The sequence below is a fragment of the Poecile atricapillus genome, chromosome 1, assembly GCF_030490865.1.
Source record: "Poecile atricapillus isolate bPoeAtr1 chromosome 1, bPoeAtr1.hap1, whole genome shotgun sequence".
Classification (NCBI taxonomy): domain Eukaryota; kingdom Metazoa; phylum Chordata; class Aves; order Passeriformes; family Paridae; genus Poecile; species Poecile atricapillus.
The window spans coordinates 70,240,014-70,252,820 of NC_081249.1; the positions used below are offsets into that span (position 1 = coordinate 70,240,014).

At 38.6% G+C, this 12,807-nt stretch overlaps 1 protein-coding gene across 2 annotated transcripts in view; it reads left to right on the top strand.

The window, feature by feature from the left end:
- Window positions 1-12,807, top strand: part of ATP8A2 (ATPase phospholipid transporting 8A2) — a 319,093-nt gene that overhangs the window by 45,456 nt on the left and 260,830 nt on the right. The window contains exons 3-7 of one of the 2 annotated variants that reach the window (XM_058827389.1): window positions 3,632-3,731; window positions 4,325-4,423; window positions 5,235-5,280; window positions 9,486-9,526; window positions 11,364-11,437. In XM_058827389.1, coding sequence (XP_058683372.1) covers window positions 3,632-3,731; window positions 4,325-4,423; window positions 5,235-5,280; window positions 9,486-9,526; window positions 11,364-11,437 — 360 coding nt within the window. Of the gene's footprint in view, window positions 1-3,631; window positions 3,732-4,324; window positions 4,424-5,234; window positions 5,281-9,485; window positions 9,527-11,363; window positions 11,438-12,807 lie in introns of those variants that run through there. The other variant, XM_058827399.1, reaches the window with a different exon arrangement.

Sequence of the window (12,807 nt, forward strand, 5' to 3'; positions counted from 1 at the left end):
CTGTACCTGGATTTCTTTGTAGCTGTTCCTGCAAATTAATATGTGTTAAAAGCCCTGACATCAAGGAATACTCATTATTCAGCTCTTATTTCAAGAAAGTGAGCTTGAAATTGGGGCATGAGTAGGTTTGTGTGAATGCTGTCTAGGAAAGGACAGCTTGTTGTATGTGGGACCCCATGTATCTCAAGGAGGTCTTGTTCACTTAATCACAGTTGTCCTGAAGGGGAAGTTCGTCTGAGAGTTGCCATTAAAAAGAAGGGGTGGAAGTGCTTTAGATGGTGGCTGACTGGAGAAGTGCATACAGTGTTCAGCTGCATATTGCCAGCACACATACATGTCTGAAGGAAGTAATTGCTCTGCCTCTATTACTGACAGCTTCTGCCCCTTCAGTGATTAGTCAGTCAAGTAAAACCTGGCTTTATAAATTTTTTTTTTGGAAAACAGGGAAAAAGGCAACAATGGGAGCAGTTGTGCAAAAGTTACCTATCAATAAATAGAGGAACTATACTGGAGAACTGCTACTGAGTTTTTCAGTGCACAATGTTTTACTTTTCATTTGAGTGTTATTAAAGTTACTAGGTAATCCTTGGTACTTTAGTGATATGGTAATGAGTTAAAGGATGTGAATGACACTAAGCTTTTGCAAATTATACAGTGATTGCTTTAAAAAAAAAAAAAAATCTCTACGCTGCCCTAGAAACAGTGGGGCCAGAGCCAGCTGTAGTCAGGTGTATCCAAATTCATTTGTTTAACAGGGTTTGGTATTGTTCCTCCTGACTTGCACAGTGGTGTAACTTGGAAACATGACTTATGTGAATTCACTTGCTGGTGTAGAGGAGATGTCTCTTCTAATGTTTGCACACCTGTTCAACATTTAAACTTGTACAGTTAAGCGAGATTTGCATAGTTAACAGCTGTTGCTTTAGGAGAAACCAGTTTGTTGTTTGTTTTCCCCCTTGTGCTTCCTTCCTCTACCTGCCTCAACCTGTTCTGTGAGCTGCAAAGCTCATATTCTTGGAGTGGCTCTGATTTGGGGTGGTCAGAGAGGTAACCTGACAGTTATTTATTTTTAGTGACCAAAACTGTGCTATGAGTGAGCTGACTGAAGTTTCTACCTGTTCATCTGTAGATTTTAACTTTCCTGAGCTTTGATTATCCTGAAGTTATAACACATCTATCTGTTGGGAGGGAGCACAAGAGTTTTTTAATATTGTTTTTAAATAAGTATTGTATTTATCATTTGAAGAACTGTTCTTCAGAGCCAAATCAATTGAATGCTCCTGCCCAACTTAGACTGCTAGTTAGGTTTTTGTGAGAAGTTTTCTTTTTGAATAATAACATGTATCTGCATTTTATTCATACTTGTGGTTGGTGTTCCTGGCCTGTATGGTAACAGCTGACTGTGCCTGCCTCTAATTAGAGCTGTACCCATTTTCCGTGGGCATCTGTTAAGTTACTTAAGCAACAGAACACACGGAGTGACTTAGTATGTACAAACCTCTTTCAAAAGAGCCTTATTGTGCTGGCATTAACATAATTGTTAGAGTAAGAATCACGTTTGAGCCAGCTAGCTGTGAAGTTGATAGGTGGTAGAATGGTGTTAGTAAATGTTTCAGCTTGGTTGCAGTCAAATTCTTGTGTTCTTATAATCATAGCAATGTGATACCTAGAAGAATACTATTCTGATACAAAATCTGCCATTGCTTGATGTCTAATTAGTACTGCTTGGAGAGTTTGCTTCTGGGTCTAAACTGTGAACTTGATTAACCCATATTTTTAAGTCACAAGGTAATTCTGAGATGTGTTTAATTGTGTTCTATGTTAAAGGATGGTTATTACGCATGAGACCAAGCAAATGTGGCTTAAAACAAAAAAATACTTAGAGCTGGAAGGAATTACCAGGACTTGAATGAAGTAGCTTCATTTATATAAGAACTGGACTTGCTTTAAACCTGAATGTATGATTTCACTCATTCGGCTTAGTAGATATGAGCCATGATGAAGTCCAGCCACTTGGAATTTCGTAGAATATTATGTTGATTATATAAATACTTGATTCTGGTGAGCAGTAGTAGCAATAAAAAGGGATTTGTAGTTGCTTGAAGAGGAAATGAGGCAAGTTCCCAAGATAAGATGCATCTTCATTGATTTTATTTGGTCTTTTTTTTTAAACTTGCGCCTTTAGTTTATTCTTCTTTAGTGTTCAAAATGGAGCCTTTTGTAACAAACTGTGCCTTGTTACATCTACTTACTGTTTGATTTTCAGACATGGGTTAGATGGCTTGGAGTTGGGGATGGTGCAGATAAGAAGGAAAAGGAGGTGGTTAAAGCAATAAGCTGGAAAATGCAGTTTTCTGGTGGGTTTCTCTTGCTTCTCTTGTCCATGCAGAGGTAGGAGAACCCCACTGAACTCAGCTGCTTGTGGATCAAGGTAGTAAGAGTTTCATGCTTAGCAGCAGCCTGTTGTGAAAGGCAGATCGTGTAGTTAAAGCATTTTGTTATCCTAGTCCTTTATGATTTCTGAACAGCAATGCTGTGCATTTCAGTTGATCTGGAAGGCTTTTTGCTGGGAGAGAGAGAACTAGACTTAATGGAGAGGTGGTCTTGGCACTGCTAGGAAACGTCAGTAAAGCAGGAATTGGGAAACAATTTTTCTCTTTTTTTTCTTGGAAGCCAATTATCGTTGTGTTCTCTGTTCCTTGGCAATATAAGACTTCTTCAGAAAAGAAGCCAACCCAAACCAGAGCAAAGCACAAACAAAAAATAAACCTGAAATGAAACAGCACCAAATCAAAACAATGCCTCAAAATTCCTGTACTTGCTTTTTTGGGCCTTTGCAAGGCATACTGAGCTGCAGGTGCTCAGTTGTTACAACTCCAGCTCATGCTGATGACCAGTGGTTCCAGTAGGTGAAGGTTCTATGCTAATGGTTAAATGATCGTGTCAATTTCAACACTTTTTTCTGAAGTTGTGCTCGTGCCCATTATAGATTTGATGTGAAGATGACAAGAAATTACGTAGGTGATTAAGGCTGGTTAATGCAGTGTTAAGTGTTAAGGCAGAAGAAATAGTAGCTATGATTCTGTTATGTATATGTTAGTTACAATATTTATATATATAGATAAAATAGGAAAAAAGCCAAAAAACATTAATTTGAAAAAGTGTGTATTTTCTGTAGCTGAGCACAAGTTGTTCCGAAGTAGGAAATGAGGCATTTTAAAAATGCATTGCAAAATTTCTAATTTCTCTCATTCAGCTCTGCCTCCCCCGACATTTAAATTCCATGTTTGATGAGAGGTAAGCCCCTGATCACGTGCTTGGAACTGAAATGAAAGCTTGTCTGTTCACAATGCTGAAGTTTGGATGGATGGCAAATTGTCTGATAGTTCATCCAGTAACAAAGGTACCAGTGATAGAAGTGGGCCTGACAGCCTGTTGGGTCTGTGTGATACGTCTTTTATTTGGTACAGCTCCTTATCATTTACAGAGCAATTACTTCCTTCATATTCTAAATATGTCTTTACTGTATTATCTTTGAACTGCTCTCTAACACTGGCTTTTAGACTTTTTGGTCACGATCCCCACCTGATATTCTCATTAAGTACTAAGATGAAAATCTTCTACCCTGCAGCACAGCCAAGTACAGTGTGGTGACGTTTCTACCTCGATTCCTGTATGAGCAGATAAGAAAAGCTGCAAATGCATTCTTCCTCTTCATTGCCTTACTGCAGGTATTGTTTTATTGCTTTGCCTTGTTTATAAAATGGTAATGCAGTAAAAGTTATTTGTTGTTATGCTTTACTGCAAAGCAATTCTTAAACTTACTTTAATAGTAATATTAGTGGGGTATGTAGTTGCTAATTGAAATTGGAAGACAATTTAGAGGCTTCTTTCAATGTTGTTTGTAAATTCGAGCCTCTTTTATTCGTATAAGTAAAAATGAGTGGTCATAAAACATGGAGCTGTTGACCATTGTGAGAAAAGCATGTGTGACTTTTTTGTGAAACCTGTGCTTAATTAGTCCAGATTACCTCTGCTTCCATGTGAATTATATAATTTGTATAATTTTCTTGTAAAGAGAAGACATAGAATAAAAGGCATGGGCAACAACAGTATCTTCTAACTTTGTTACTGCTTCTTCAAACCTACCTAGACCGCGGGCTAGTTTGCCCACTGAATTTGGGTATCTGTGAGGCACAAATCACACAGTAAATCAGAGAACTTTGTGTTCTCTCTTCTGACAGCTTTGCATAAAATTCCAAATGTACTAGAAATTAATTTTCAATGCAAATATAAAATGGGTCTCTTTTCTCCCTGTTCACAGCAAATTCCAGATGTCTCTCCAACAGGAAGATATACCACCTTGGTGCCATTGCTATTTATTTTAACAGTTGCTGGCATCAAAGAAATCATAGAAGACTATGTGAGTATGATTGTGGGGAAGGCTGTGCTAAAGACCAAATGTCTCAAAAAAAGCAATAAAATACCATAAACCCTTGAGTGATTGCTCAACAGCAGCAAAATATTGTTTTGACTTTCAAAGCACTTGACTAGAGTTTCTGTAATGCACTGAAATAAATATTTTCATTATAGTTGGTGAACAAGAAAACAGAAATCGGGACATTTGTTTCTCAGTCTTCAAACTTGTTTATTAATGCTTTTATTAGAAACACATTGTAGAATCCTGACAAATATGTGACCTTTTTAGATAGTCTTGAAAATGGGGGTTGGAGGGGAGGCAAGCAACTTAAGGATGGTGAAAGACTGTTTTGGGGAAAATCTGCACTAACCTTCTTGTATACTTTACACCAGAATGAAGTCTTTCTACTTTGCAAAGTACTGATGAGTGAAGTAATTTGGATATCACTCTAAAAAACAGCATGTGGAATTTATAGTACATCTGCCATCTAAATATCATGTTCTTTATTGTTCCTTTTGTTTTTCTTAAAAAAAAAAAACAGTTTTGGAGACTTTTTTTAAACTCTGATAAAGGTTTTAGCCTGACTTCTAAAACGGAGACTTTCACTTTGAAGTTTATAATTATCCTCTTTATACTTTTTCACAAACCATTTGCATTGTGATGATCTGTGACTTTTAAAAAAACAAAAAAAACCCATAAAGGCAAGAAGGACCCAATGTATCATCTTGCAGTTTGTCGTATTTTTAGCTCTAATGGTTCTGAAATTTGTGATGAAGTGTAATGAGGTGTAATGAAATGTTTTGTTTCCTTACAGAAAAGGCATAAGGCAGACAGTGCAGTGAATAAAAAGAAAACAGTAGGTAAGACTAAACAGTCTGTAAGTATTTAAAATGCAAATAGTGCATGCTTACTTTTCAACAATTCTATTGCTTTAACTGTCATGGTGAGGATTGCGTATCTTGAGCACTAGGTACTTAACAGTAATTTAGGATTTTACTTTGCTAAAGGCTTCAGACTGATGTTTGATGGTCTGACGCTAAAGGTTTCAGACTGATGTTTGATGGTCTGACACTTAAGGGTGAGGCATTGGGAGGATTATTAGAATTTATGAGTTCATGTAATTTCAAAGTGACATGGTTCTCAGCTCCTCCAAGAAAAAACAAGCAATTTTTTCCCAACCCAACTCCTTTGTGACTATTCTAACACCAAACCCAATACCAGAACATCTAGAACTAAAAAAGCCAACAACTCCCTGAAATGTTAAAAGCTGCTGTCAGAAGAATTTAAAGTAATTTTTGTAAATGCCACTGCCCTTTAAATATGAGTCTTGGGATCTTTTAGCTTTGCTTTCCTGAAGTGTCACTGAAAGAGAATTTAACACTGATATCCACTGAATGCCTATGTGTATCCCTAAGGTATGGACAGTACTTGTCATTGCATGCCTGAAGACACCACTGTCATTTTCTTCACCTTCCTCAACTGAGAACCTGTGCAGAAAATGGGAAGAGCTTGTCGATGGCCACCCTGTGATTGTCCTGTGCCATAGTCAAGGCAGATCCATGTTCCCCTATTGGACAGCTCCACTTCTGCTCCTCTGTACAAATGTGCAGGTGAAATGGGAACACGGGGACATGAGCTCCTAGCAGAGCCCCTTCCTCCCAAGGACAAATACCTGACTTGTCAAAAATCTAGAGGAACACTTAAAGGCGCGTAGGGGAGTGAGCAACCTGCTAGCTCCATGCTTCAGATAGTCCTGCAAACATCATGCCTGTTTTATTTTCACTGAGTTTGGTGCTTGAAAGTTTGGGTCGATCATTAAGTTTGTATATTGATACACATCAGAAGGCATTGCTTTATCAGTTCTCCTATGTCTCTACGAGAGTCTGGGAAGATGTTTTGAGTGCAAGAACACTGTATTAGTCACAAGCAATTGGCAATTAAGTGGCTGTAGCACAACAGGCCTTGTTTATAGATAATATGAAAGTTGGCCCTTTCAGAGGTCGCAGAGGCAGTTACAATTCATTTGTAGGTAGACAACGTGTGCCAGCAAACACTTCAAGGGATGTTTGTCACAGTAATTGTGGAGAGACAGCCTTAAAGAACATAAGGTGTTCTAATGGAGCGAAGTGGAACTTAGCACTTGAAAAATTATTTGAGTTCAGATTTTATTTTTTACCTTTGAATACTCTAAATAAATTTTCAATCTGATACTTAAAACTGTGTCCTCCTACTTCTTAGGAGGAAGAGGCTAAAGAAGCTTATTCTTGAGACACATCTTACCAGAATGAAAAGATAACTTTAGGTTCAGAGTGGGATTAAGATGAAATAAATTTAGGTTCTCTGTGTGCCTTTAGGTTGCTCTTATAGCTGAGTGGTGTCTAATCAATGTATTCAGTGTGGGGAGCATTTGAGCTCACTGAGAAGCAGATGCCTGCTGTCTGCTTGGCTGTGTCCTGGACTCCACTCCTGCAATGGCTGGCTGCTTACTGCAGCAGCAGTCATGTAGCCTTTGTATTTATCTTGTTCAGTTTTTTAGAGTAGTAATGTATCTTCAAAGTGCCCTTCCTGTTTTAAAATTTCCATAGAAAACATCAGTTTGCCTTGCAGAATGGCTTTGGTATGTACAAATTAAATTCCCTTTGGAGCAAACTAAAACTGAAGTTCTGCCCCAGGTGAGTACTGAACATTTGCACTAGAAGCCTGGAGTGTGTTTAGGCTCTGAGCCAGTGTTTTATGTTTTGGATGGCTTCACATGATGTCTGTGGTGATGGCATTAAATCTCAGGACCAGACTCCATATAATTCCAGGTGAATTCCCCTGAGCAGCGTCTTGCACAGATATAGAGGGCTCAGTAATAACTGTTTTGATGTATTGATCCTCCCATTGTCAAATAATAGAATAAGTTATGAGCATTTAATATTGCATGGGATGAGCTCAAATGTTAGACAAGCATAAGGCTAGCAAACTCTGGAACATGACTGATGGGAGATGCTTGTCCTTCAGGAGCCTCACTTCAAATGGCCCTGCATGGCTGGATGTGAGTGGCAGCATTAAGTCCTAGATCTATAACTGGGTTTTGGTCTTGGAAAGCCCTAGATAGAAGGTTTATATTGAAACTCTCTTTTTGAGTTGAAGCAGTCTTTTTAGGTACTTGTTCTTTGTTACTTTAACCAAATACCTTTTGACAACGAATAATTCATCAATTTTACCCTACTATAAATATTCTAGAGAATACATGTCCTTTTCTGTCCTTTGGAGTACTCCTATAAAACTTGGTTAAGCAGAGTAGGAGGTGTGAAATTGCAACCCCAACATTTCTGAACTGTTTTATGTCTAATGGAGGTTTTCACTTTAGACTGTGGGATTATGAGTTTGAAAGGAAATAGTTCAGTAATAGAACAGTAAGCAAATAGCCTCAGTAATTTGCTTGGCTGTTTAATTTTACTCTCTAATTTAATTTCAGTGAGCATTGCAAGTGAAATTGTTTTCTGAAGTAAATTGCCTACTAGACCAAGTCTGTAGCACTTGAAGCTGCAAAGTACCTTTGTATGTGAGCATACAATAATGCCAATGGCAAGTTTACTGAAATGTCTCCAAAACCTTCCAGTGGAATAGGGAGCTGTCTTAACTGTGGCACAGGAGATGCTGAGTTTTGCAACTCCTCTCTGGAGGTTTGAGTCAAGGCTGCAGGTATTTGGCTTTTCCCTTGAGATTATGGAATTCAGGCCTTCTCCTGAGTTCTGAACTAAGCAGAGCTCAATTCAAGAACAGTGTATATGAGGGACAGAAGGGGTGTACCAAAACTGTTCTTCCTCTAAACTGCTGTACTTGTTTGGGTAAAAGCTCAGCTGTTTTTAAACACATCACTGGCAGTACTTCTGTTTCTGCCCACCCATTTTTTGTTAAATAGTTTAGGTCACTGCAGTCCATTCGCTACAACATTAAATATCAAAATTCAGTGCTTCAGTGTGTGTGGCCCAAGAAGAGGAATCAAGAGATGGGTTTTTTCTGCTTGATCTGTTCTGACAAGAATTGCATTCCTGTTTGTGGAGTGGCTTGTCCTGGGCAGGATGGTCAAGGCTGTATTCAGCAGAATTTTCTTCTGACTATGGTATTATTTTCAAATGTATGAAATGCATAGCGCTGAGGAGAAGATGGTTCATATTCAAAGTAGAGGACTGACCTCTTCAACTTAGATCTGTTGCACACTGCACTTTTTGAACACCTTTGAAAACTGGCTGCAGCTGCTTTCAATGAAGGTGAACTTGCTGTGCTCAGACCTGGACTGGACTTGGGTTACTGAGCAGTAGTTGGCATATTTGACCTTACTGGTTTTGGCTAGAGTAGTATTAAGTATATGTAGAATCGCCTAGAGGAGGTATTTGAGTGGAAAGGCATGATGCAGGGTAAATGACTAATGAGTGTGTTAAGATGGCAGTGTAGAACCAGAGCCCTACAGAAACCAAGGTCTGTTTTAGTGCCTTGTTTTCTTTTTCTCATTTCAATGTGAACTATAACAGTAAGAATTCTCCTTCTGCCAAAGCTGATTGTTGCTTTTTGGTTTGAGCCTGCTTGGCAATTAAGACTCAGATTTATATGGGCCATGGGTAAAGGTAGGGAAATTGGATGTGCCAGAGTCAAAATATTATGAATAAAATGCAAGGAAAAAGAAGTGAAAATTCTGTGGTAAATCATACACAGAATAAAGGTGTTTCCTGATACTGATTGGCAGTGGGCAGTAGTGCCTTTTGTTTATAGCAAGGTCATTTCCCAAACAAGAAACAATGCTGCCCATCTGCATGTTAGTATGAAGTGATGCCATGAAGAAATCAGGCCACCAACTGTTGTCTGGCAAGTGATAAAAATTCTATAAATATGAAGGGCAGATTCTTCCTCTTTCTTGGATCTACATGCCCATAGCTGTGAACAAAAGAAGTTCCAGCTTCTGAAAAATAAAATTGTGATTTTTGTGTTGGTTTCTATTGTGTTTCCTACTGCTGATAGAGTTTTGAAATTTGTCTAAATTATGTCTATTCTGTAATCTAACTTTAAGCTTTCTTTCCAGTTCTAAGAAATGGGATGTGGCAGAACATTATGTGGAAAGAGGTAAATAAAACCTGAGGATGGGAGGGAGGGAAAGAAGTGTTCAAGAATTACTCTTTCCAGAATTAAGTAGGAGGCTTAAAATTAATGTATACTACATGAGAATTCTGTGTCACTTGGGGTAGGGGGGTGGGAGGGATCCTTTCTGTCCCAGTACTCAAAATTGCCCTGAGCAAGGCACCTGGGTACCCATTTTTAGATCCTGGTACTGTGTTACAGTCGAATGCTAATGAACTGTTCTGTTTTTGCTTGTGCAGTTAATAGGTAAACTGTAAACAGTATTTTGTTTTTAGTCTACCTAGAAGAGTAATTTTCACTGCAATGCTGTATGTCCCCTGCAAGTCTAACAGAGGCTTACTTTGCTGCCTGTGCTAAAAAGTCCCTGGGCTTTGAGGCTAATTAGTAAGCTGCTTGCTCAAGTAAGAAACACAAGCCCTGCTGCTGCCTGAGGCACTTGGGACCTATGTTCTGTGAAGCCCTTGGCCAGGGTCCGGTGAGCTTTATTTCTAAGACCTGGTAGTTGCTGAAATGCCTTAGGATGTATCGATCTAGTTGTGGCTCTTAATGCCTTTTAAAGAATAAAATTAGCTCTCTTATCTAGTAATTGAGGAAGAAGTACACCCTTTTAAAACCTCTGAGGAATGAGATCAGTCTGAAGACACCTAAAAGCAATCCTGCAGAAGTGTTAGGCTGTAGTAGAAGCTGAATATTGCCAGGGATTCTGATGGCTAACGTTGGTTCCTGTTTATGCTGTTCCAAGTCCTATTTTTGTAGAAAGGACAGTGAATTGAAAGATTAAGGTTGAATCTGGAATCTGTCTTTTTTATACCCTTAGGCACTTCTTGAATTGACCTGTGTCTGTAGCTGCGTGTTATCCAGGCTTGCATTTATTGTTAAGGAGGAGTAACAGTTCTCTATTACCCACCTTGATCACTTTAAGGCAGACTTCTGGTTTTTTTTTGGTTTTTTTTTTTTTTTTTTTGTGCTGAAAGTGGTAGGGAATTTATTTTTAGTGGTATCTGAGTAAAACTAATGAATCTGCTTGTTCAAATGTACCATCTGTTTCCATTTATATAAATTAATATCTTAAAAGTATTTTAAGCCCATTTCAGACTCTCAGTGGTGCATTGGCATTTAAGCAGACTCACGCTTATCAGGAAAACCTGGTTTACTGTTTCGAGAGTGCTACTTGACTCTTTTTAGAATGAAAGTCCCATGCATGTGTGACTAACTCAAGGTGCTGGAAAATCTTAGTCCTGTGTAGGAGGAGACAAGTATTCCAGAATCCAGAATTCTGCATATCTCAGTCAGGGAAGGACAGGATTATATTATGGGTTCATAGAAATGATACTACTTGCTAGTGACTAGTACAAGCAGTGCATCTAAGGAGAATTAAGGGAAAATTATAATGATGATACGGTAGGTAAATAATACAGATAAGGAATAGAAGAAAACTCTCGCTACTTAATGAAGGAAAAGTTTAAAGAAAACTTTTTTTACTAGGGAAAAAAGACTAAAGAAAACCCCTGAAATTGGATAATGGCAGAATTATAGAAAAAAATTTTTATTAAATATAAGCCACAGAAGTTCACAATTTCTAATTGACTACATCTATCTTTTTTATCTGTAAAATTGTTTACTTTGCATTCAGGAAAAGGAAGGCTTTGATATTTCCAAACTTGCAGTGAAAAGTACTCTGACTTTCAGAAACACTGTCTCTAGCTGTTCTGTGCATGATGCTGTTCTTCTGACTGGGAGAAAGGAAATAACAAACTAACATTCCAGACAAGCGAACTGTTTGTTTTTCTCTTCCATGCTACTGTACTCCTGACCACCACAGGTAGCTGTAGGCGATATTGTGAAGGTCACCAATGGGCAACATCTTCCAGCAGACATGATCATAATATCTACCAGGTATCCTGAATGGGTGTGGAGGTGATGTGTCTGATGAACTGAGGTGCAGAGGACTTGAATCTCTGTATTTGCTATTAATAAAACCAGACATCAGATAGCACTAATTCTATTCCACATCTAAAATCAAATTTCAACAATGACAAAACATGGCTTTACTAAGCATTGATTCATGTATCACTGTAGATAGGCTCTTCTAAAATGAGGAGTTTGCAGACTTCACTTTATGGATTGCAGGTACATAATTCTCTGTATTGATGAGTTTGTTGGAAGACTGAAGGTCCTTAACATGAGCTTTGTGCAGTCAGTGGTTCTATGGCCTTCCAAGAATCCCTCCACTTAAATAAGGAAGCTTAAGTTTTCTTCCAATTAATTCCCCTGAGTATTCAGCAAATTTCCTGTGCTCCCCCAGGAAGATTTCTCTTTCAATTAGTAAATTCAAAAGGCTAGCTCTGTTGCCATCAAACAACAAAAGAGCTTTTGAACTTCATTTGTTCACTACTTCTCTTGGATACAGCACATGTATGGCCCATCTCTAGCATGGTAGCAACAGTTACCTGTTGAATCCTGCTTGTTTTAGTTTCAGATATGGGACAACATCCTGATGCCCCTCAGGACACACCTGACCCTCCTGGCTGCCAGGAAACTGCTGACTCATGTTGAACTTTCTATCCACCAGGACCCACAGGTCCTTTTTTGTGGGACTGCTCTCCCTCATCCCATTCTCCAGTCTGTACACACATCCAGGGTTGCCTCATCCCAGGTGGAGAATCCAGCACTTGCCTTTGTTAAATTTCATATGGTTGGTGGTTGCCCAGCCCTCTCATTTGTTGAGGTCCCATAGTTCCTAAAAGCTTTTGAGTGGTACTTGACTGCTGGTCTAGGTTCTAGATCATGTAGAACAAATTGAGGCTGAATCAAGACCACAGTTTGCTTAGAGAGATGAGATTTAAACAAGAGACAACAGCACAGCTCCTGTTTTTAAACATGCTTCTAATAGCCAAACCTTATGACACCTTCGTAATTCCCTTCTGGGTGTGTGCTTTTCAACACTGACTACAGATTGCTCTGGTCTCTAGGTTGCAGTTCTTACATGATTCAACTTTTTAGAGAACTTGTTTCTCAAGCTCCTGCATTTTCTGCTCCATCCTTCTTGTCTGTGCTGTTTCTGGGAGGTTTCATTTTTTTCTAAGCTATATGCAGAAGCTCAGTCTTTTTGAATTACCACATGATGAAGGAAAGAGGTACCTTTGTTCCATGGTGTACAGTACTGTGTTTTTTAAAACAAGCCCCAAACCTTAAATAAGTGTTTGTCAACTTAATATCCAGTTAGGCTGAACTTGGACATCAATAACTTTGTTTCAGCACTGAAG